Genomic DNA, 24,000 nt, shown 5'->3' on the forward strand with positions numbered 1-24,000 from the left:
CAGAAGTGGGCAAACTACGGCCTGCGGGCCACATGCAGCCCATTAAGATGTATACTGTTGGGGTACACAATACATCTATGCATCAAATGATACTTGTACGCATGGTAATGTTAGCATCCTAGTTGTATTTAGCTAATTTTGTAGGTATACACCTCAGTCATAGTTTAATACTTGATACATGTTAACATTGTAGAGTTGAGTTGAGTTTGAGTTTATTTGGAACATGCAAGCGTACAACATGATACATCACACATACAACATGATACATCACAATTTCCAGTTTCTCTTTTCAACATGTTTGAAAAGGAGTCGGAAGAAGCAGAGCTTATTTAATCCTACCCCTTTTCTTTTACATAAAAATTGCTAAAACTTTTGTTCACTTCCTGTATTCACAATATACTCCATAAGTAATTACAATAATAAAAATAAATAAATACTAATTGGTGAAGTAAGTTATATTTCATATGATGAGAAAAGTAAGATTATTTTGAGAATGAAAGAATGGATGGATGAATAAATTCAGAATGTTTATAATGATTCTTCTTCTTTGTACTTTGTAAAGACTAAGTTTGAAGACTTTCTTGAAGTGGATCATATTAGTACATTGTTTGATTTCTTTGCATCACTTAATTCCACATACTGATACACTGAAGGTCTTAACGTGCGTAAAAATGTTTTAAATGACATTTTTCTCTAAAACTATATTTCTCCTCTTTTTTTGAGAAGAATTGTTGTATATTCTTGGGTAGCAGGTAATAGTTTGCTTTGTGTATAATTTTAGCTGTTTGCAAATGCACTATGTGGAGGAATTTCAGTGTCTTTGATTCAATAAATAAAGGGTTTGTATATTCTCTATATACAACATGATGTATTAATCTAACTGATCTTTTTTGTAACACCGTAAGTCAATGAAGTTACTTTTGTAGTCATTTCCCCATATTTCTACACAATAACTCAGATATGTAACACTAGTGAGCAGTAGAGAATATGAAGTGATTTTTGGTCTAGAACATGTTTTGCTTTATTCATTATTGACGTGTTTCTTGCTACTTTATGTTGTATATTTTTTACATGAGATTTGCAGTTCAATTTCTCATCAATTAGCATGCTTGCATTTTAAAATAATGTTTCAGGCACAAACCTAAGACCAGTGGTTCTCAAACTTTTTTCAGAGATGTAACCCCCGTCAACATGTTTTTAATTCAAGTACCCCCTAATCACAGCAAAGCATTTTGGGTTGAAAAAAAGAGATAAAGAAGTAAAATACAGCACTATGTCATCACTTTCTGATTTATTACATTGTATAACAGTGCAAAATATTGCTCATTTGTAGTGGTCTTTCTTCAACTATTTGGGAAAAAAGATATAAAAATAAGTAAAAACTTGTTGAAAAATAAACAAGTGATTCAATTATAAATAAAGATTTCTCCACATAGAAGTAATCATCAACTTTAAGTGCCCTCTTTGGGGATTGTAATAGAGATCCATCTGGATTCATCAACTTACTTCTAAACATTTCTTCACAAAAAAAGAAATCTTTAACATCAATATTTATGGAACATGTCCACAAAAAATCTAGCTGTCAACACTGAATATTGCATTGTTGCATTTCTTTTCACACTTTATGAACTTACATTCATATTTTTTTGATCATTCAATAAATATATTTATAAAGGATTTTTGAATTGTTGCTATTTTTAGAATTTAAAAAAAAATTCTCACGTACCCCTTGGCGTACCTTCAAGTACCCCCATTTGAGAACCACTGCCTTAGAGTACTATATTTGGTACTTGAAGCAGGGAACAACTGTAGTGTGTTTCTAAAACAAATAATCTCCCTTGTGGATCTATAAAGTTTGTCTAAGTCTAGGTGTGTCCATATTGTGTTCAATCAACTGAATTTACAAGAAGTGAAGTGAATTATATTTATATAGCGCTTTTCTCTAGTGACTCAAAGCGCTTTACATAGTGAAACCCAATATCTAAGTGTGGGTGGCACTGGGAGCAGGTTGGTAAAGTGTCTTGCCCAAGGACACAACAGCAGTGACTAGGATGGCGAAAGCAGGAATCTAACCTGGAACCCACAGGTTGCTGGCACGGCCACTCTACCAACCGAGCTATGCCGCCCCAGAGGTGGACTCCAATCAATAAAGATGATTAGGATGTACCAGAGCTAAAATATGAGATTCATGGCAAAGCAGTACTTAGAATTATAATAATTTTTCATTCTAGACCTAAACGTTTTTTTATCGTTTAATGAATTTGAAAACACTATTTGGGGTGTTTAGTGTAGCATTTTGAGGAGAAAATTCATTCATTCCATTTTGGAATAAGGCTGCAATGTGGAAAAAAAACGTGATTACTGTGAATATTTTCCGGATCCACCTGCGACATCAGATGAGCTGAAAAAACATGTACTTTCAGCTGGAGTGGACTCGACAAGGATGTCATGTCCACCACCTGCACACCAAGCCACCGACAGAAAGGTGGAGGGGGACAAGAGACGTGAAAATGCCACAACTCATGAGCTGATGAAACAATCACGTAGCAAACAATATTGCAAAGCATGGCCCAGTGACTTCAGGATGAAGGAAGCTTGATCCAAAATGCAGAGACGACTTAAACCCAAATGAATCAAATGAAAAAACCAGGATGCAGACGAGAGCCACAGTGTGAGAGTGTGTGGCAAATGACCAAACACCAAAGACCAAGCACAGGCAGGCAGGCAGGTCACCAGAGACGATTATATCAATAAAAAGAAAGGAAACAAAAAGCAGGTTAGGGGAAAGTGAAGGAGGAATGAGGAGGGGAAGGAAGCCTGGAGGACATTGACGTCGGGTCGTCCTTACTTCTGTTGGGGGAGTTCCAGAGCGTGGCAGAGGACTTGGACAGCCTGTTGTTAATGACAGGGTCCACCTGTCTGGGCAAGTTGACCGTGGAGGCCGAGCATCTGCCTGCACCGGAGAGAACGCAACACACAACATCTGTTCACATGGGTGCGGGTGGCCCCTCACCGGCCCAGACTATGGACTGGAAAAACCTGGGGCTGAAAGGTTAGGGACGCACCCTTCCCATGAATCAGTACATTATCTCATGGAGGACGCATTGCTATTCCCAATTGCTCAAAGGGGGAGGGAAGGATTTGAAGGAACAGGGTGGGAAGGGTTTAGTTTAGTCAGACAGGTTTGCCATAGTCCTGATGCAAAGAATTGGACTGAAACCAACACACACAAATTATTCTTGCTGGGGGGATTGAAAAAAAGGCAGCGAGTCACGTGTTTGTGCCGAAGGGGGCACGGGAGTTCAGTCTGAAAAAGAGGGCACGGACCTCACAGCCCCTTGCTGTTCACACGACTCGTCTAATGAAACAGACTTGCGCCAAATACTTGTCAGATCAATCTTTTCACAGGACAATTGCAAGCACTGACGTCCTGTGTACTCCGCCCTCGCAACCGCACACGCCTCCTAGACTCTTTCTTCAAATTGCATCAGTTGGCCACAAATTAGGGTGAGTAACACTGCTGGGATTTAACCGGCAGTTAAGTTGCAGTCTGTCTAAGGGTATTCGGCACCTGGAAGTTGAAAAATATTCATGGCAAACTTACTTTCTCTGCGAGAGGTCTGGTTGAGTCCGCCGGCCCAGGACCACCTCTGCTGACGGATCTCGGCCCAGGTCTTCTTTGTCGACCTCTTGATGGCTGCCTCGTATCGCTCCTGCAGCAGAATAAACACCAACAATCAAAACTATGTCCCGACAAATGTTCAAATGGGTTCTCTCACCGTTTGCTGCCTTTTAAGTCAACGGTACTTTGTTCTCCCCACATGTATGTTTACCTTGAATTGATTAACGTGGACCCCGACTTCAAGAAGTTGAAAACCTTTTTCCCAGTGTTACCATTTAGTGGTCAATTGTACGGAATATGTACTGTACTGTGCAATCAAATAAAAGTTCAAAGCTAGCTTTGTGGTTAGCGTAGCTCTGAGTACTGTGCAACTAATAAAAGTTCAAAGCTAGCTTTGTGGTTAGCGTAGCTCTTAGCATGCCTGCAATGCATTCCATAATCAAGGTGATGATTATTATCTTAAGTGATTGGCGTTTGTGATCGCTTTAAAAAAACATTATTCGGCAATGGCAGTCATATACTTTTCCCCAACAATCGTCCGAAACCGATCAGCACGCATCCCTGGTTATTGGTCTATTGGAGTCAAACATTTCAGGAATTGTTTTCCCCTCTGTTATACAAAACACATATCTACTGCAGAGGAAACCCATTCTCAGGAGGATTTAAAAAATGCCCACTTCTGAGGTCCTCTCCAAGGTTTCTCATAGTCAGCATTGTCACTGGCGTCCCACTGGATGTGAATTCTCCCTGCCCACTGGGTGTGAGTTTTCCTTGCCCTTTTGTGGGTTCTTCCGAGGATGTTGTAGTCGTAATGGTTTGTGCAGTCCTTTGAGACATTTGTGATTTGGGGCTATATAAATAAACATTGATTGATTGATTGATTGAAATACCTTGTTGGCCATACCTGGAAGTAGCTTCCTTACATCCGTCGACAGACCAAACGAGACACTTCAAAATAAAAGTATGCCCACATACAGTTTCAAAGAGTGCTGCTCCTTTTTCGTATGTGGGTAACAACATTGAACTATTTATAAATGGTTGATTTCTATAGGCTAGTAAGGTAAAGTGTTGCACCTGACAAGTTTGGGCTACCTTGCTTCTGCAGCCTTCATCAGAGGTGTCACCTGATGTTAGCGTGACGTCATCTGTGACGTCTTATATGGATTGTACCATCAAGTGTTGTCAGCCTTCATCACAGGTGTCACCTGATGTTAGCGTGACGTCATCTGTGACGTCTTATATGGATTGTACCATCAAGTGTTGTCAGCCTTCATCAGAGGTGTCACGTGATGTTAGCGTGACGTCATCTGTGACGTCTTATATGGATTGTACCATCAAGTGTTGTCAGCCTTCATCAGAGGTGTCACGTGATGTTAGCGTGACCTCATCTGTGACGTCTTATATGGATTGTACCATCAAGTGTTGTCAGCCTTCATCACAGGTGTCACGTGATGTTAGCGTGACGTCATCTGTGACGTCTTATATGGATTGTACCATCAAGTGTTGTCAGCCTTCATCACAGGTGTCACGTGATGTTAGCGTGACCTCATCTGTGACGTCTTATATGGATTGTACCATCAAGTGTTGTCAGCCTTCATCAGAGGTGTCACGTGATGTTAGCGTGACCTCATCTGTGACGTCTTATATGGATTGTACCATCAAGTGTTGTCAGCCTTCATCACAGGTGTCACGTGATGTTAGCGTGACCTCATCTGTGACGTCTTATATGGATTGTACCATCAAGTGTTGTCAGCCTTCATCAGAGGTGTCACGTGATGTTAGCGTGACCTCATCTGTGACGTCTTATATGGATTGTACCATCAAGTGTTGTCAGCCTTCATCAGAGGTGTCACGTGATGTTAGCGTGACCTCATCTGTGACGTCTTATATGGATTGTACCATCAAGTGTTGTCAGCCTTCATCACAGGTGTCACGTGATGTTAGCGTGACCTCATCTGTGACGTCTTATATGGATTGTACCATCAAGTGTTGTCAGCCTTCATCACAGGTGTCACGTGATGTTAGCGTGACCTCATCTGTGACGTCTTATATGGATTGTACCATCAAGTGTTGTCAGCCTTCATCAGAGGTGTCACCTGATGTTAGCGTGACGTCATCTGTGACGTCTTATATGGATTGTACCATCAAGTGTTGTCAGCCTTCATCAGAGGTGTCACGTGATGTTAGCGTGACGTCATCTGTGACGTCTTATATGGATTGTACCATCAAGTGTTGTCAGCCTTCATCACAGGTGTCACGTGATGTTAGCGTGACCTCATCTGTGACGTCTTATATGGATTGTACCATCAAGTGTTGTCAGCCTTCATCACAGGTGTCACGTGATGTTAGCGTGACCTCATCTGTGACGTCTTATATGGATTGTACCATCAAGTGTTGTCAGCCTTCATCACAGGTGTCACGTGATGTTAGCGTGACGTCATCTGTGACGTCTTATATGGATTGTACCATCAAGTGTTGTCAGCCTTCATCAGAGGTGTCATGTGATGTTAGCGTGACCTCATCTGTGACGTCTTATATGGATTGTACCATCAAGTGTTGTCAGCCTTCATCAGAGGTGTCACGTGATGTTAGCGTGACCTCATCTGTGACGTCTTATATGGATTGTACCATCAAGTGTTGTCAGCCTTCATCAGAGGTGTCACGTGATGTTAGCGTGACCTCATCTGTGACGTCTTATATGGATTGTACCATCAAGTGTTGTCAGCCTTCATCAGAGGTGTCACGTGATGTTAGCGTGACCTCATCTGTGACGTCTTATATGGATTGTACCATCAAGTGTTGTCAGCCTTCATCACAGGTGTCACGTGATGTTAGCGTGACCTCATCTGTGACGTCTTATATGGATTGTACCATCAAGTGTTGTCAGCCTTCATCAGAGGTGTCACGTGATGTTAGCGTGACCTCATCTGTGACGTCTTATATGGATTATACCATCAAGTGTTGTCAGCCTTCATCAGAGGTGTCACGTGATGTTAGCGTGACCTCATCTGTGACGTCTTATATGGATTGTACCATCAAGTGTTGTCAGCCTTCATCAGAGGTGTCACGTGATGTTAGCGTGACCTCATCTGTGACGTCTTATATGGATTGTACCATCAAGTGTTGTCAGCCTTCATCAGAGGTGTCACGTGATGTTAGCGTGACCTCATCTGTGACGTCTTATATGGATTGTACCATCAAGTGTTGTCAGCCTTCATCACAGGTGTCACGTGATGTTAGCGTGACCTCATCTGTGACGTCTTATATGGATTGTACCATCAAGTGTTGTCAGTCTTCATCACAGGTGTCACGTGATGTTAGCGTGACGTCATCTGTGACGTCTTATATGGATTGTACCATCAAGTGTTGTCAGCCTTCATCAGAGGTGTCACGTGATGTTAGCGTGACCTCATCTGTGACGTCTTATATGGATTGTACCATCAAGTGTTGTCAGCCTTCATCAGAGGTGTCACGTGATGTTAGCGTGACCTCATCTGTGACGTCTTATATGGATTGTACCATCAAGTGTTGTCAGCCTTCATCAGAGGTGTCACGTGATGTTAGCGTGACCTCATCTGTGACGTCTTATATGGATTGTACCATCAAGTGTTGTCAGCCTTCATCAGAGGTGTCACGTGATGTTAGCGTGACGTCATCTGTGACGTCTTATATGGATTGTACCATCAAGTGTTGTCAGCCTTCATCACAGGTGTCACGTGATGTTAGCGTGACCTCATCTGTGACGTCTTATATGGATTGTACCATCAAGTGTTGTCAGCCTTCATCACAGGTGTCACGTGATGTTAGCGTGACCTCATCTGTGACGTCTTATATGGATTGTACCATCAAGTGTTGTCAGCCTTCATCAGAGGTGTCACGTGATGTTAGCGTGACCTCATCTGTGACGTCTTATATGGATTGTACCATCAAGTGTTGTCAGCCTTCATCACAGGTGTCACGTGATGTTAGCGTGACCTCATCTGTGACGTCTTATATGGATTGTACCATCAAGTGTTGTCAGCCTTCATCAGAGGTGTCACGTGATGTTAGCGTGACCTCATCTGTGACGTCTTATATGGATTGTACCATCAAGTGTTGTCAGCCTTCATCACAGGTGTCACGTGATGTTAGCGTGACCTCATCTGTGACGTCTTATATGGATTGTACCATCAAGTGTTGTCAGCCTTCATCAGAGGTGTCACGTGATGTTAGCGTGACCTCATCTGTGACGTCTTATATGGATTGTACCATCAAGTGTTGTCAGCCTTCATCAGAGGTGTCACCTGATGTTAGCGTGACGTCATCTGTGACGTCTTATATGGATTGTACCATCAAGTGTTGTCAGCCTTCATCAGAGGTGTCACGTGATGTTAGCGTGACGTCATCTGTGACGTCTTATATGGATTGTACCATCAAGTGTTGTCAGCCTTCATCACAGGTGTCACGTGATGTTAGCGTGACCTCATCTGTGACGTCTTATATGGATTGTACCATTAAGTGTTGTCAGCCTTCATCACAGGTGTCACGTGATGTTAGCGTGACCTCATCTGTGACGTCTTATATGGATTGTACCATCAAGTGTTGTCAGCCTTCATCACAGGTGTCACGTGATGTTAGCGTGACCTCATCTGTGACGTCTTATATGGATTGTACCATCAAGTGTTGTCAGCCTTCATCAGAGGTGTCATGTGATGTTAGCGTGACCTCATCTGTGACGTCTTATATGGATTGTACCATCAAGTGTTGTCAGCCTTCATCAGAGGTGTCACGTGATGTTAGCGTGACCTCATCTGTGACGTCTTATATGGATTGTACCATCAAGTGTTGTCAGCCTTCATCACAGGTGTCACGTGATGTTAGCGTGACGTCATCTGTGACGTCTTATATGGATTGTACCATCAAGTGTTGTCAGCCTTCATCAGAGGTGTCATGTGATGTTAGCGTGACCTCATCTGTGACGTCTTATATGGATTGTACCATCAAGTGTTGTCAGCCTTCATCAGAGGTGTCACGTGATGTTAGCGTGACGTCATCTGTGACGTCTTATATGGATTGTACCATCAAGTGTTGTCAGCCTTCATCAGAGGTGTCACGTGATGTTAGCGTGACGTCATCTGTGACGTCTTATATGGATTGTACCATCAAGTGTTGTCAGCCTTCATCACAGGTGTCACGTGATGTTAGCGTGACCTCATCTGTGACGTCTTATATGGATTGTACCATCAAGTGTTGTCAGCCTTCATCACAGGTGTCACGTGATGTTAGCGTGACCTCATCTGTGACGTCTTATATGGATTGTACCATCAAGTGTTGTCAGCCTTCATCAGAGGTGTCACGTGATGTTAGCGTGACCTCATCTGTGACGTCTTATATGGATTGTACCATCAAGTGTTGTCAGCCTTCATCACAGGTGTCACGTGATGTTAGCGTGACCTCATCTGTGACGTCTTATATGGATTGTACCATCAAGTGTTGTCAGCCTTCATCAGAGGTGTCACGTGATGTTAGCGTGACCTCATCTGTGACGTCTTATATGGATTGTACCATCAAGTGTTGTCAGCCTTCATCACAGGTGTCACGTGATGTTAGCGTGACCTCATCTGTGACGTCTTATATGGATTGTACCATCAAGTGTTGTCAGCCTTCATCAGAGGTGTCACGTGATGTTAGCGTGACCTCATCTGTGACGTCTTATATGGATTGTACCATCAAGTGTTGTCAGCCTTCATCAGAGGTGTCACCTGATGTTAGCGTGACGTCATCTGTGACGTCTTATATGGATTGTACCATCAAGTGTTGTCAGCCTTCATCAGAGGTGTCACGTGATGTTAGCGTGACGTCATCTGTGACGTCTTATATGGATTGTACCATCAAGTGTTGTCAGCCTTCATCACAGGTGTCACGTGATGTTAGCGTGACGTCATCTGTGACGTCTTATATGGATTGTACCATCAAGTGTTGTCAGCCTTCATCACAGGTGTCACGTGATGTTAGCGTGACCTCATCTGTGACGTCTTATATGGATTGTACCATCAAGTGTTGTCAGCCTTCATCACAGGTGTCACGTGATGTTAGCGTGACGTCATCTGTGACGTCTTATATGGATTGTACCATCAAGTGTTGTCAGCCTTCATCAGAGGTGTCATGTGATGTTAGCGTGACGTCATCTGTGACGTCTTATATGGATTGTACCATCAAGTGTTGTCAGCCTTCATCACAGGTGTCATGTGATGTTAGCGTGACCTCATCTGTGACGTCTTATATGGATTGTACCATCAAGTGTTGTCAGCCTTCATCAGAGGTGTCACGTGATGTTAGCGTGACCTCATCTGTGACGTCTTATATGGATTGTACCATCAAGTGTTGTCAGCCTTCATCAGAGGTGTCACGTGATGTTAGCGTGACCTCATCTGTGACGTCTTATATGGATTGTACCATCAAGTGTTGTCAGCCTTCATCACAGGTGTCACGTGATGTTAGCGTGACCTCATCTGTGACGTCTTATATGGATTGTACCATCAAGTGTTGTCAGCCTTCATCAGAGGTGTCACGTGATGTTAGCGTGACCTCATCTGTGACGTCTTATATGGATTGTACCATCAAGTGTTGTCAGCCTTCATCAGAGGTGTCACGTGATGTTAGCGTGACCTCATCTGTGACGTCTTATATGGATTGTACCATCAAGTGTTGTCAGCCTTCATCAGAGGTGTCACGTGATGTTAGCGTGACCTCATCTGTGACGTCTTATATGGATTGTACCATCAAGTGTTGTCAGCCTTCATCAGAGGTGTCACGTGATGTTAGCGTGACCTCATCTGTGACGTCTTATATGGATTGTACCATCAAGTGTTGTCAGCCTTCATCACAGGTGTCACGTGATGTTAGCGTGACCTCATCTGTGACGTCTTATATGGATTGTACCATCAAGTGTTGTCAGCCTTCATCACAGGTGTCACGTGATGTTAGCGTGACGTCATCTGTGACGTCTTATATGGATTGTACCATCAAGTGTTGTCAGCCTTCATCAGAGGTGTCACGTGATGTTAGCGTGACGTCATCTGTGACGTCTTATATGGATTGTACCATCAAGTGTTGTCAGCCTTCATCAGAGGTGTCACGTGATGTTAGCGTGACCTCATCTGTGACGTCTTATATGGATTGTACCATCAAGTGTTGTCAGCCTTCATCAGAGGTGTCACGTGATGTTAGCGTGACCTCATCTGTGACGTCTTATATGGATTGTACCATCAAGTGTTGTCAGCCTTCATCAGAGGTGTCACGTGATGTTAGCGTGACCTCATCTGTGACGTCTTATATGGATTGTACCATCAAGTGTTGTCAGCCTTCATCAGAGGTGTCACGTGATGTTAGCGTGACCTCATCTGTGACGTCTTATATGGATTGTACCATCAAGTGTTGTCAGCCTTCATCACAGGTGTCACGTGATGTTAGCGTGACCTCATCTGTGACGTCTTATATGGATTGTACCATCAAGTGTTGTCAGCCTTCATCAGAGGTGTCACGTGATGTTAGCGTGACGTCATCTGTGACGTCTTATATGGATTGTACCATCAAGTGTTGTCAGCCTTCATCAGAGGTGTCACGTGATGTTAGCGTGACGTCATCTGTGACGTCTTATATGGATTGTACCATCAAGAGTTGTCAGGTACAACACTTGACCTACTAGCCTGTATAAATCAACCATTTATAAATACACGTCAGTAGACTAAATGAAGCTCTTCAACATAACATTGAACTATGTATAATGTAGCAGCTGGCTACAGGGTGTTAGCCAATGACTTTGGCTGGGGGGCGGGACTTCCGGGAGAGATAGGGAAGTGACGTTATCGACAGGAAGTGAGAGTTGCAGTTGTCCCTGGAAAAGCGTTAGAGACATGAGAGTTGTGTGGTTGTATTACATCTTGTGCAATAAAGACAAGACAAACCAAGAAGTTTTATGAGCCTACATTCCTGGCATTATTACAATATATATTTCCCAATTGGTTCAACCGCCACCCGCCAGAATCTATTTAAAATCTATTTTTTCGTCATGTCACCCGCCTGACCCGCGGTTTATCCGTGGACTCCGCGGTTGTGACCGCACACTCGAGTGGGAACCCATTATTTAGTCACATGTGGTGGTAAGCTACAGTTGTAGCCACAGTTGTCCTGGGATGGATTGACAGAAAGGTGGTTGTCCATTCAAGTAACTGCCTCTCCCACCACACAACAGTCAGTCCCATTCATACACAAGAGTGAGTGACACTGGGAGCAAAGTGGGTGAAGTGTCTTGCCCAAGGACACAACAGCAATGACAAAAAAGGCCAAAGCTGGAATAGTCAAGTTTCTGGACAGCCGATCTACCATTTTTCTGTTTGAGTGGGTATCTCCAAAACCCAAAAGCAGTGAAGTTGGCGCGTTGTGTAAATCGTGAATAAAAGCAGAATACAATTATTTGGAAATTCTTTTCAACTTGTATTCAATTGAATAGACTACAAAGAGAAAATATTTAAAGTTCGAACTGAGAAACAGCATTTTTTTTGGTTGCAAATAATCATTTATTTAATGGCAGCAAAAATGTTGCAAAAAATTTGGCACAGGCTAGTTTCTGGGTGTTGTTGATAAATGGCTTTCGTTTTGCATGGTAGAGTTTTAACTTGCACTTACAGATGTAGCGACAAACTGTAGTTACTGACAGTTTTCTGAAGTGTTCCTGAGCCCATGTGGTGATATCCTTCACACACCTATGTCGCTTTTTGATGCAGTACCGCCTGAAGGATCGAAGGTCCGTAATATCATCGCTTACGTGCAGTGATTTCTCCAGATTCCCTGAACCTTTTGATGATGTTACGGACCAGAGATGGTGAAATCCCTAAATTCCTTGCAATAGCTCGTTGAGAAATGTTGCTCTTAAACTGTTTTACAATTTGCTCAGGCATTTGTTCACAAAATGGTGACCCCATCCTTGTTTGTGAATGACTGAGCATTTCATGGAAGCTGCTTTTAGACCCAATCATGGCACCCACCTGTTCCCAATTAGCCTGTTTACCTGCGGATGTTCCAAATAAGTGTTTGATTAGCATTCCTCAACTTTCTTAGTCTTTTTTGCCACTTGTGCCAGCTTTTTTGAATCATGTTGCAGGCATTAAACTCCAAATGAGCTAATATTTGCAAAAAATAAAGTTTTACAGTTCTAAGGTTAAGTATCTTGTCTTTGCAGTCTATTCAATTGAATATAGGTTGAAAAGGATTTGCAAATCATTGTATTCTGTTTTTATTTACCATTCACTGCTTTCGGGTTTTGTCTGTCACGGCTGAAACTTCCCAAGTCATTGATGCGTGATACAGAAAACAAAGCCGACTCACTTGGAGCGAAGTTGTTTGGCGCCACCTGTTGACCTGCATGTTTAAACCGCTAGACCCCGCCTATGAGACGACTCCGCCATTGGGGTCAACAGGGTAATAAACCTTCCTGTTGGCATCAAACTCACCTTGTTCTTCTCTAGTTTCTGTTTCTGTTTTTCCTCAAGCAAGGCTCTGCGTTTCTCAGCCTTCAGTCTTTGCTGCTCCAGTTTTTTCCTGCGGTCCTCCAGCTGGCTCTCTCGTAGACGCCGGGCCTTCTCCTCTTTCTCCAGCCACTGGGCCTTCTTTGCCGCTGAAGGGGTGATGGCAGACACGGCCGTCAAACACATATCAGGCAGAAGAAATGGGCTTAAATGAACGCCTCCCCAATTTATACATCGGTTATCCCAAAGCAAATGTTCAAGTAGCTGAATAAGCAGTCCTTAACTATGGTAAGCGTGAAACAGATGGAAGTCTGCTCATTACGCAACAGGAAGTGCAACTGTAATTACGTAGAAGCGTCCAACAGCGCTTCAGCATATGCAGATTCCTTTGCACAGTCGCGGCTCATTTCTTTGGGTAATAATCAAACAGTCATCGTTTGTTAAACAGCTAAACTGCTGTCATGTTGTGCGTCTGACTTTCCAACAGTTTGGCTCCGTTCTGTTGCGTTCTGTCAGAGTTCTGTGGTGTCAGAATGGCTTGATGAGCTGCGAGGGCAAAGGTGACCCATGTACGATGGACGAGATGAACTACGTTCAAGAATGATGTGTCGAGATTACTCAACAGGTTTTTCAACCAGATAGACCAGAGATAAAATCTGGGTTGAAGATACACATTGATGTATCAACTGCGGAGGCTTGAAGTGCGACACAAAGAAGGTTGTTTGGTGGGACGTCGACAGAGAACAAACTACAAATATATTTTTCGGACTATAAGGCGCACTTAAAATTCTTTCATTTTCTCAAAACTCGACAGTGCGCCGTATAACCCGGTGCACCTAATGTACGGAATAATTTTGGGAGGAAGCCGGAGTACCCGGAGGGAACCCACGCATTCACGGGGAGAACATGCAAACTCCACACAGAAAGATCCCGAGCAGGAACTTCTTATTGTGAGGCAGACGCACTAACCCCTCTGCCACCGTGAAGCCCTTACTATATGTCCCATGTATCCTACACGTTCCATGGATCCTATACGTCCGCCATTGTAGTCCAGAGCGACACCGTAGTCGATAAGCTTCTTTTTTTTCTCTATTTTCTTATCTCCGTTGTTGCCATTTCCAATAAAAAGTAGTGTAAAGTTCTTACTTATATATTTCAGTAGACTCTCCATGAAAGTGCTAAAACATACAAGTGTAGTGAGTTTACAATATTCACCCAAGGAACTTCAGTTATTAGAGAGGTCTGGTCGGACGTTTTTTCATGGGACACATTTCCCATGTTGTTGTTGCACTAGTGAACACTTCTTCCACTCCCGTCCTTGCACGCTACACCGCTATAACAAAAATGACGGGGAGAAGACGCTGTCGAAGGTGAGCCACGTAAATAAGACCGCCCACGACACGGCGCATCTTGAAGCAACTGTCAGAAAGTGACTTGAAGATGATCCGTAACATCATCTATGCAACATTATGACCAAAGAACCACCATTACATGTTTTGTAAACCACAAGATAGTGTTTTATATTTAGAAAAAAAATCATAATATGACCCCTTTAATGCGCCTTTTGTATGAGAAAAGACCTGCATAGACCCGCTCATCGGCAGTGCACCTTATAATTCGGTGCGCCCTATGGTCCAGAAAATACGGTCAGCGTTTTTTTTACAGGAGAGTTAGAAAACAGAAAACAATCACTTAGTATTGTTTAGAGTTCTGCTAAATTAGACTGCATCACAAATATGTTGTGGCTTTGTGTCCTGAAGAATGTAGCAGCGTTACGCCAAGAAAAGATTTGCGCTTAGTGCTGTGTTCAAAAGAGGTTCTGAGCTATAATAAGGCAAAGAGGCACACAACTCTGGGCCTCGGCAACAATGACAAACTCCTCCGTAATCCAATTCCTGCCCAAAAAATCCCATTATGGCCGCAGGATTACTACGTAACTGTGGAAAATACGCAGCATTAGAGCTTGTGTTAGTGCTTAGGTTTAAAGATCACCATTTTCATGGAGATTCCTTTATTTTGGCAAACAAGGATGACAGCGGAGAAAGTAAAGTAATGCATGGCTCCATCTCCCAAAGTTGATCAAACATATCTGTCAACCCTCCTGGGGAGTTTTTCTTTTAACTGTGCCTTGGAGTTTCCGCATTTTTCATGTATATTTACTTTTATCATGAAAAAAAATCTCAGTTACAGCAGAGTTTTCCGTCCACTTAGCAACCCTTGATAAACATCGGCATGACACATACTGTAGCCCGTAAAGTTGGTCCTTCAAAATAAGTGTTGTTATGTGCTGTCATTAACAATCTCACTTTGCACTCGTTTTTGACGTGTTAAATAGAAAAAAATAACAAAATAAATCATAATAAAAAAAAAAAAATCCTAATAACAGCAATACAGTAAAGTACAGATATGTACAATACATGAAAACAACACATAATCATTAGGATTTTCATAAACAAAAAGGAGTGGGAAGAAGTAAAAATTGTTCATAAATTAATTTCCTAGCTTTCTTGTTCTTAAACCTATACAATGAATCATTTAATGACCTTATTATATTATTAATAGTCTTTATCTCCTGAATACTGTATATGTTTTGACACAAACATACATATATATATACATATACAAGTACTAAGTGACGATAACACCGACAAATAATAGGTAATTAAAGCCCTCCCCCCCAAAAAAATTAAAAATAAAAGACATGCACCTGGGGATAAGCCCCTCCCACCTCCACAGACATGCACCTGGGAATAGGTTGATTGGCAACACTAAATGGTCCCTAGTGTGTGAATGTTGTCTGTCTATCTGTGTTGGCCCAGCGACTTGTCCAGGGTGAACCCCGCCTTCTGCCCGATTGCCTCTGAGATAGGCTGCAGCGACATTCGTGATTAGGGTTATGTAAATACATGTTGATTGATTGAAGGTAAACAAATTGTGATAGCGAGAAACCTTTAATTTTGTGTACATTGAAAATCAAGTCTTTGTATACAGCAGCTTTTTAAACTGAACTGTGGTTGGACATTCTTTTAAACCCTTACTCAAACTGTTCCATAGTTTAAGTCCACACATAGAAGCACAAACACTTCTTCATGTTGACTGAATATTCTGTATTTAGAGATTTAATTCAACACTAGTTTGTAAGTAATCATAATTATTTGATCAGGTATATGTTTTGGTACATAATAAGGTTGTCCCAATACCAATATTTTGGTACCGTTTGATACTTTTCTGAACAAAGGGGACCACAAAAAATGGCATTATTGGCTTTCTATTATGGGGTACATTAAACAAATGTTTATTATTGCAATAAAAGAACAATTCTGCCCTAAAATAAAATAGTGAACATACAAGACAACTTGTCTTTTAGTATTAAGTAAACAAACAAAGGCTCCTAATTAGTCTGCTGGCGTATGCAATAACATATTGTGTCATTTATACATCTATTATTTTGTCAACATTATGAGCGACAAGATGTAAAATTGAATTATTAATCCACTTGTTTATTTACTGTTAATATCTGCTTATTTTCCATAACAACATGTTCTATCTACACTTCTGTTAAAATGTAATAATCACTTATTCTTCTTTTCTTTGATACTTTACATTTGTTTTGGATGATACCACAAATGTAGGTATCGACCCGATACCAGTTAGTTACAGGATCATATATTGGTCGTATTCAAAGTCCTCATGTGTCCAGGGACATATTTCCTGGGTTTATAAACAAAATATGAATTTTAAAAGAAGGAAAAAAGATTTTGTGATGATAAAAAATTTGATGTAATCATAGTAGTATCGACTACATACGCTATGGTACTTGGTATCATTCCAGTGGATGTCATGTGTAGATCCACCCATGGCATTAATTTACATTCTGGAGCGCTAGCTTTTGTTAGCAATGACGCCGATGAGCTATTGTATCCTCCTACGATGTGTCGTGAAGCATGTGATACTTTTTGATACTTTTATTAGTAGATTGCACAGTACAGTACATATTCCGTACAATTGACCACTAAATGGTAACACCCCAATAAGTTTTTCAACTTGTTTAAGTCGGGGTCCACGTTAATCAATTCATGGTAAATGTTTAGCTATTAATCGTCCTGCAGAGATGATACTTATAAGAAACGTACTTTATTTGTCACCATGGAGGCGAGGATTAGTAATTTAGAAGTAGCTAAAACTCTGCCAATTACAGATGGACATTCGCTGCTAGCTAGCTAGCTAGCCATGTCTTAAAGCACGTCTCCCTGAGGACGTTTCACGGTTATAACGTCACCTTTATCGTCAGTTTTTAAGCTAACATGCGTCCGTTCTTCCTTTTCTGTCTACACACTGTGTTTGCTTGTAAGTACTCCGTGGTTGTGCGCTGCCGAACATGCTCCTCTGCTCGTAAAACCAGCAATGTCACGACGTGAGGTCATGCCTGGGAACCGGTACTTTTCAAACAGAGTATAGTACCGCGATACTATACTAGTACCGGTATATCGTACAACCCTAGTACATAAACTATGCTTTTATTGTGAAATGACTGTGTGTGCAATTGGCGAAATTCCTTCTTGACAGACACTATAGGATCCTTGAGAAAAAAATGTTCCTGGAAAAATGTCCCTTATTTTAAAAAACAAGTTATGTGTTTGAATGGGAAATACTTTTTAACATCAAGATTGAAATATTGCACAAGAGAACAAAGAGAAACATCCAAGCTTTTTTATTGCTTTGCATTGATCTAAAACTGGGCGATACATCGATATACTCGATATATCGCGGGGTTATCTCTGTGCGATATAGAAAATGACTAAAAACATGCACCTGGGGATAGGTTGATGGGCAACACTAAATGGTCCCTAGTGTGTGAATGTTGTCTGTCTATCTGTGTTGGTCCTGTGATGAGGTGGCGACTTGTCCAGGGTGTACCCCGCCTTCCGCCCGATTGTAGCTGAGATAGGCGCCAGGGCCCCCCGCGACCCCAAAAGAAAATAAGCGGTAGAAAATGGATGGAAAATGGATATATTGTGATGTTTGAGTATACGTTGTCGTGCAGTTACTTTTAGCTGCGGGCAATACATTACAGGCTTTTATTACTATTTGTTGTCTCTCCTTCTCACGGAGACTTAAAACAAGCGCACCTTCTTACATACGTCACGTGTGCAACGTCACACACTCCCGCCGTGCAGACCGGTAGCGACATGGGAACGTTAGCTTTGATGCTAACGGTGCGGTGCGGGTGGTAATACGAGAGAGAGAAAGTGCGGATCTGGTAACAAATGAAGTAAGAATTAATTCCCAAGAAAAACAGCAGGGGGTGCATCGTCTGGCGGTGGTTTGGCTTCAAGCGGGAAGATGTTGAACAATTATGCGGCAAAAGCGTTGCTCCAAAAAGTAGCACTACTGCTAATGTAGCATCATTTGAAAAGTCCCCCGCTAGAGAATAAGGAGTGCTTGAAACTCTGCATGTCAACATCTCCGTTCGGTGCCACACCAACAAATGCCAAAACAACTCATTCCAGATCAACACCGTATGAAAAAACTAGTCAAGAACAGAAGGAGATAATATCCGTATGAACCTACCTCATAGCGAAGGACATACACTATTTGATTTTCTATTACGCAGCTCATTTTTATTTGACACTTATCGAAATATCTTGTGTGACATCATGCACAAAAGTGCACTTTATTTGCGAAAAAACACTTACCAATCGATGGATTTAACTTGCTCCAGTGTCACAAGATGCGAAAGTCCTGATCGTTTGGTCCGCACATTTTACCAGCGATGCTAACGCAGCTATTCGGCCATGCTATGGCTATGAATAGCGTCAATAGCTATTCGCTCAATAGCTTCAGTTTCTTCTTCAATACTTTCATACTCCAACCATCTGTTTCAATACATGCGTAATCTGTTGAATCGCTTAAGTCGCGGAAATTCGAGTTTGAATCCGAGCTAATGTCGCTATATCTTGCTGTGCTATTCGCCATATTTTGTTTACATTGGCAGCACTGTGTGACGTCACAGGGACATGGATAGTGGTTTCAAAGATAGCGAAAATAAGGCACTTTAAAGCTTTATTTAGGGATATTCCAGGACCCGGTAAAATTTTGAAAAAAACTTCAAAAAATACAACAAGCCACTGGGAACTGATTTGTATTGTTTTTAACCCTTTTCAAATTGTGATAATGTTCCCCTTTAAACTATTGTAGTGGCGTTCTGTACAAAAAGTGCACCTTAGTGTTGTTTTGATATGTCATCGTAGTGACATCATGCACAAAAGTGCACTAATAGCTTGTTTTAAAATGTCTCTGACAATCTTGCACTTTCTGTTTTCAAATGACATGAATATCTGTGACACTGTTTAATAAATACAGTTTTGGTCAATTGACTTAGTTGTGATTTCCCTCTCTGCATGAAAGTTTAAAAGTAGCATATATGAATGCAGTATGAAGAAGAATGTTTGAATGTAGACACATAGAATCATCATACTGCTGTCATTATATGCATCAAGTGTTCATTCAAGGCTGAGGCAAAATATTGAGCTATATATCGTGTATAGTGGCATGGCATAAAAATATCGAGATATCGCCCAGCCCCACATTGATCCTCCATCGCAAAGAGAAACCAAAACCATGAGAGCCCACCACTAGCAGTGGACCTCGCCAACCAAAAGAAATCGAGTCAAAGAAATCAGGGTAAATCTCGAATGCAGCGATAGCTAAAATGCGCTTCTAATTGTGGTGTTGCAGCAGCGTGACCGTAATAACAATGCTAATGAATGTTGTAATTAAATCTAATCTGTCTGAAAGGCCTGCTCTCAGCTCAGAGTAATTAATGCGCCTCTTGCATGCCCGTTGCAACGCAAGACTATTTTTCTTTCACTCTTCAGGGAGCTTTGGACTGACATTTTTGCCCATTCATGCAGTAGTTTATGGACCTGTTAAGTTCGCCCCCAAGGTTAAACCAGTCGATTTATTCCACACAAACTCCTACAACCATGCCTTTGTGCACAATCATAGCTTTCATATACTGTCCTATTACAAATCATTCTGAGGAATAGAGAGCCCAAACAAAAACATATCCCATGTGTCTGTGACTCAGTGCTTTTTAAAAAAATTGAGGACGCAGCACAAAAAGGCCATCTGGGAGCCAAAGACCAGCACCTTGGTAAAGAGCGTCCCGCACACTATTGATTTTATGAAATAACTCAAAGTAAATTACACAGGTGGAGTCTGTGTGGTTCTACCTGCCCCTCCTTCTTCGCCAGCGAGGGTAAAAGTGATGTTCATTGTTTAATTATTAATTCAATTTGTCGTTTAATTTTGCATTGTAAAACTATAGCATTCTTTAAGTGTTAAGTGTTTTGTGACCATATCTTTGGGTGTCTGCAACAGAATACTCAGACTTACAGTGGGGCACAAAAGTATTTAGTCAGCCAGCGATTGTGGAAGTTCTCCCACTTCAAATGATGACAGAGGTCTGTCATTTTCATCATAGGTACACTTCAACTGGGAGAGACAGAATGGGAAAAAAAATCCAGGAATTCACATCGTAGGAATTTTAAAGAATTTATTTGTAAATGATGGTGGAAAATAAGTATTTGGTCAAGCATTCAAAGCTCTCACTGATGGAAGGAGGTTTTGGCTCAAAATCTCAGGATACATGGCCCCATTCATTCTTTCCTTAACACGGATCAATCGTCCTGTCCCCTTAGCAGAAAAACAGCCCCAAAGCATGATGTTTCCACCCCCATGCTTCACAGTAGGTATGGTGTTCTTGGGATGCAACTCAGTATTCTTCTTCCTCCAAACACCAGCAGTTGAGTTTATACCAAAAAGGATACATGGATGATACAGCAGAGGATTGGGAGAATGTCATGTGGTCAGATGAAACCAAAATACAACTTTTTGGTATAAACTCAACTGGTGGTGTTTGGAGGAAGAAGAATACTGAGTTGCATCCCAAGAACACCATACCTACTGTGAAGCATGGGGGTGGAAACATCATGCTTTGGGGCTGTTTTTCTGCTAAGGGGACAGGACGATTGATCCGTGTTAAGGAAAGAATGAATGGGGCCATGTATCCTGAGATTTGGAGCCAAAACCTCCTTCCATCAGTGAGAGCTTTGAATGGTTGACCAAATACTTATTTTCAAACATCATTTACAAATAAATTCTTTAAAATTCCTACAATGTGATTTTTGTTTCCCATTCTGTCTCTCCCAGTTGAAGTGTACCTATGATGAAAATGACAGACCTCTGTCATCATTTGAAGTGGGAGAACTTGCACAATCGCTGGCTGACTAAATACTTTTTGGCCCACTGTATGTTGCTTCTTTTGGAAAAAAAGACTTGGGTCTCATACGAATTGGCTTTTAAAGAACAGATGACCATACTTGCCAATCTTGAGACCTCAGAATTCGGGAGATGGCCTAAAATTATTGAGATATTAATAAAAGGCCATTGTAGTGACAATCTACAATGTAAATAGTCATGAAAATAAAGAAAATGCATTGAATGAATAAAAAAAATATATATATATATATATATATATATATATATATATATATATATATATTGACTGAAGACATCAAAACTATGAATGAACACATGTTGAGTGATGTACTTAACAAAAAAAGGTGGAATAACTGAAAACATGTTTTATATTCTAGTTTCTTCAAAATAGCCACCCTTTGCGCTGATTACTGCCTTGCACACTCTAGGCATTCTCTCCATGAGCTTCAAGCACATCTATGAAGTGAAAACCATTTCAGGTGACTACCTCTTGAAGCTCATGGAGAGAATGCCAAAAGTGTGCGAAACAGTAATCAGAGCAAAGGGTGGCTACTTTGAAGAAACTAGAATATAAAACATGTTTCACCTTTTTTTGTGAAGTACATAATTTCTCATGTATTCATTCAAAGTTTTGATGCCTTCAGTGACAATCTACAATGTAAATAGTCATGAAAATAAAGAAAACACATTGAAATGAGAAGGTGTTTGTCCAAACTTTTGGCCTGTACTGTACGTCTAGCATATTTGCTATTGGGTGCTTAGCTGTTGTGTAGCTGCAAGCTCCTAGTAGCCTATAGGCTACCATGTTTACCTTTTTGTGTCATGATCCGTGGTCCGGATCATGTTTTGTTAAGTTCTGTTAGTTTTAGACTCCATTAGTTCCTGTTTTTGTGCACCCTTGTTTGTTTTAGTTACCATGGCTACTTATGATGTGCACCTGCCTCTGGTGTTCGGGACGCGCACCTGTTTCCAATCAAGAGACATTATTTAAGCCTGCCAGTGCCAGTCTGTCGGCCTGGCATCATTATTGGTTTCATGCCACAGTTTAGTGTTTGTTCTATGCCATAGTCAATGCTATTTTTTTTGTTCATGCCACAGTTTAGTGAGGTTTCATGCCCTAAGTTTTTGCCTTAGCGTCCGCATGCGATAGGCACGCTTGCCTTCGGGTTGTTTTCTGTTTTGTAACTCGTTGATTGTTTCTTAAAATTAAATCATGTTCCCTACCTGCAAGTCCTGTCCGGAGTCGTTCGTTTGCCTTCCTGGGAGAACGACCCCGCAGTAAGCGAAAACCCCGTCGTGACATTTTGTAAATGATTTCACTTAAATACAACAAAAGATCAAAGTTGTGTGCTTTTTGGAGGACATTTATATCCAAATATCCCTGTTGGGTTTACTGTCTTTAATGCACAAATTATATCAAAGTGCCCCCTGCATACTTTTATTTTTTGGTGAGCGTCCCTCAGTGGAAAATAGTTTGGACACCCCTTGATTAAATGATCAAACACAGTCGTGACTGATTGGCTAATGAACTAATTAAAAAGTGTGACCATATAGATTACTGTGGAATTTAAGCCAAAGCCATGATGACGGATGGATAACAGAATGGGACACATGCATGAGGAGGGAATAGAGAACAATGAAATCAAAGAGAATCACGTAACCAATTAATGAAGACAATCTTATGCGGCAATGATGGAAAAATAACTTCAAGTCGTGTTATTTGAGGAATTGCACGATTCAGGGTTTTAGTGAAGCACCTTACCTTGCAGCTGAGTTTGCTGTTCTGAAAGCCGTGCAAGAAGACAACAACAACAACAACAACAAGGACACATGTCAATAACCATCAGCAGATAGACAGAAGAGGGACGATATCCGCAAAGAGGTTAGGATTCAGGAGAAGGAGTGAGCCCACTTTACACGCATCATCAGCATCATTTAAACACTCATTCATATTTAGGTCTCACCAATATATCTGGCTCGTTCTTCTCTTCTCTGCTTGGCAAGCTTCTGCCGCTGCTCTGAGTTCATTGAATCTGTGGGAGACAAGAAAATAGGCTATCCATTCGTGTCAGAATCATTTTATCCAAGTTATCACAAAACGTTGTGTTTCCATGAGTTCCCGGCGAGAAGACAAAAGCCGTCTATAATCCTAATAGGCAGAGGGCTTGTAAAACTCCACTGTGCAGGATGGGAAGCAACATGGAGGTGTTCTTTTTATTTCATGTATTGTAATCAACAGAAAGATATCGTCTTGACCCAAGAACTACAAAGCGAAGAGGAAGCATGACCTGACTCCCCAAGAGGGACCTCTTCTTTGAACTGTTTTACGACCAAGCCTATTTGTGTGATGTCCGGCGGACCAAAGAAAAGCTTTGATGGGCGGCCAGAAGAATAGGCTTGATTTACAGTATGACTTGTGTGTCTTTTAGTCATAAAGTGTCTCACACTGCACTTCATCTCCATCACTACTTGATTTGTTAACCCTCCCCACTTTGGGTCTGCGGCATGGATGGGTGCTATAAAACAATAGGGGAATCACTTAATGCGTCAACCCCTCCCTCGCCATAAAACACCACACACGCCATGTCT

The 24,000-nt window shown here is 41.5% G+C and overlaps 1 protein-coding gene across 7 annotated transcripts in view; it reads right to left on the minus strand.

Moving 5' to 3' along the window:
- LOC133539549 (MAP7 domain-containing protein 1-like) overlaps nt 1-24,000 on the minus strand; it is a 98,668-nt gene that overhangs the window by 32,601 nt on the left and 42,067 nt on the right. For 4 of the 7 annotated variants that reach the window (XM_061881538.1, XM_061881536.1, XM_061881535.1 and 1 more), the window contains exons 3-7: nt 23,376-23,444; nt 23,174-23,194; nt 13,114-13,277; nt 3,605-3,713; nt 2,849-2,953 (exon numbers count right to left, since the gene is read on the minus strand). In XM_061881538.1, the coding sequence (XP_061737522.1) occupies nt 2,849-2,953; nt 3,605-3,713; nt 13,114-13,277; nt 23,174-23,194; nt 23,376-23,444 (468 nt within the window). The remainder of the gene's footprint in view (nt 1-2,848; nt 2,954-3,604; nt 3,714-13,113; nt 13,278-23,173; nt 23,195-23,375; nt 23,445-24,000) is intronic. The other 3 variants (XM_061881540.1, XM_061881539.1, XM_061881537.1) reach the window with 2 other exon arrangements.

The sequence above is a fragment of the Nerophis ophidion genome, linkage group LG21 (assembly GCF_033978795.1).
Source record: "Nerophis ophidion isolate RoL-2023_Sa linkage group LG21, RoL_Noph_v1.0, whole genome shotgun sequence".
Classification (NCBI taxonomy): domain Eukaryota; kingdom Metazoa; phylum Chordata; class Actinopteri; order Syngnathiformes; family Syngnathidae; genus Nerophis; species Nerophis ophidion.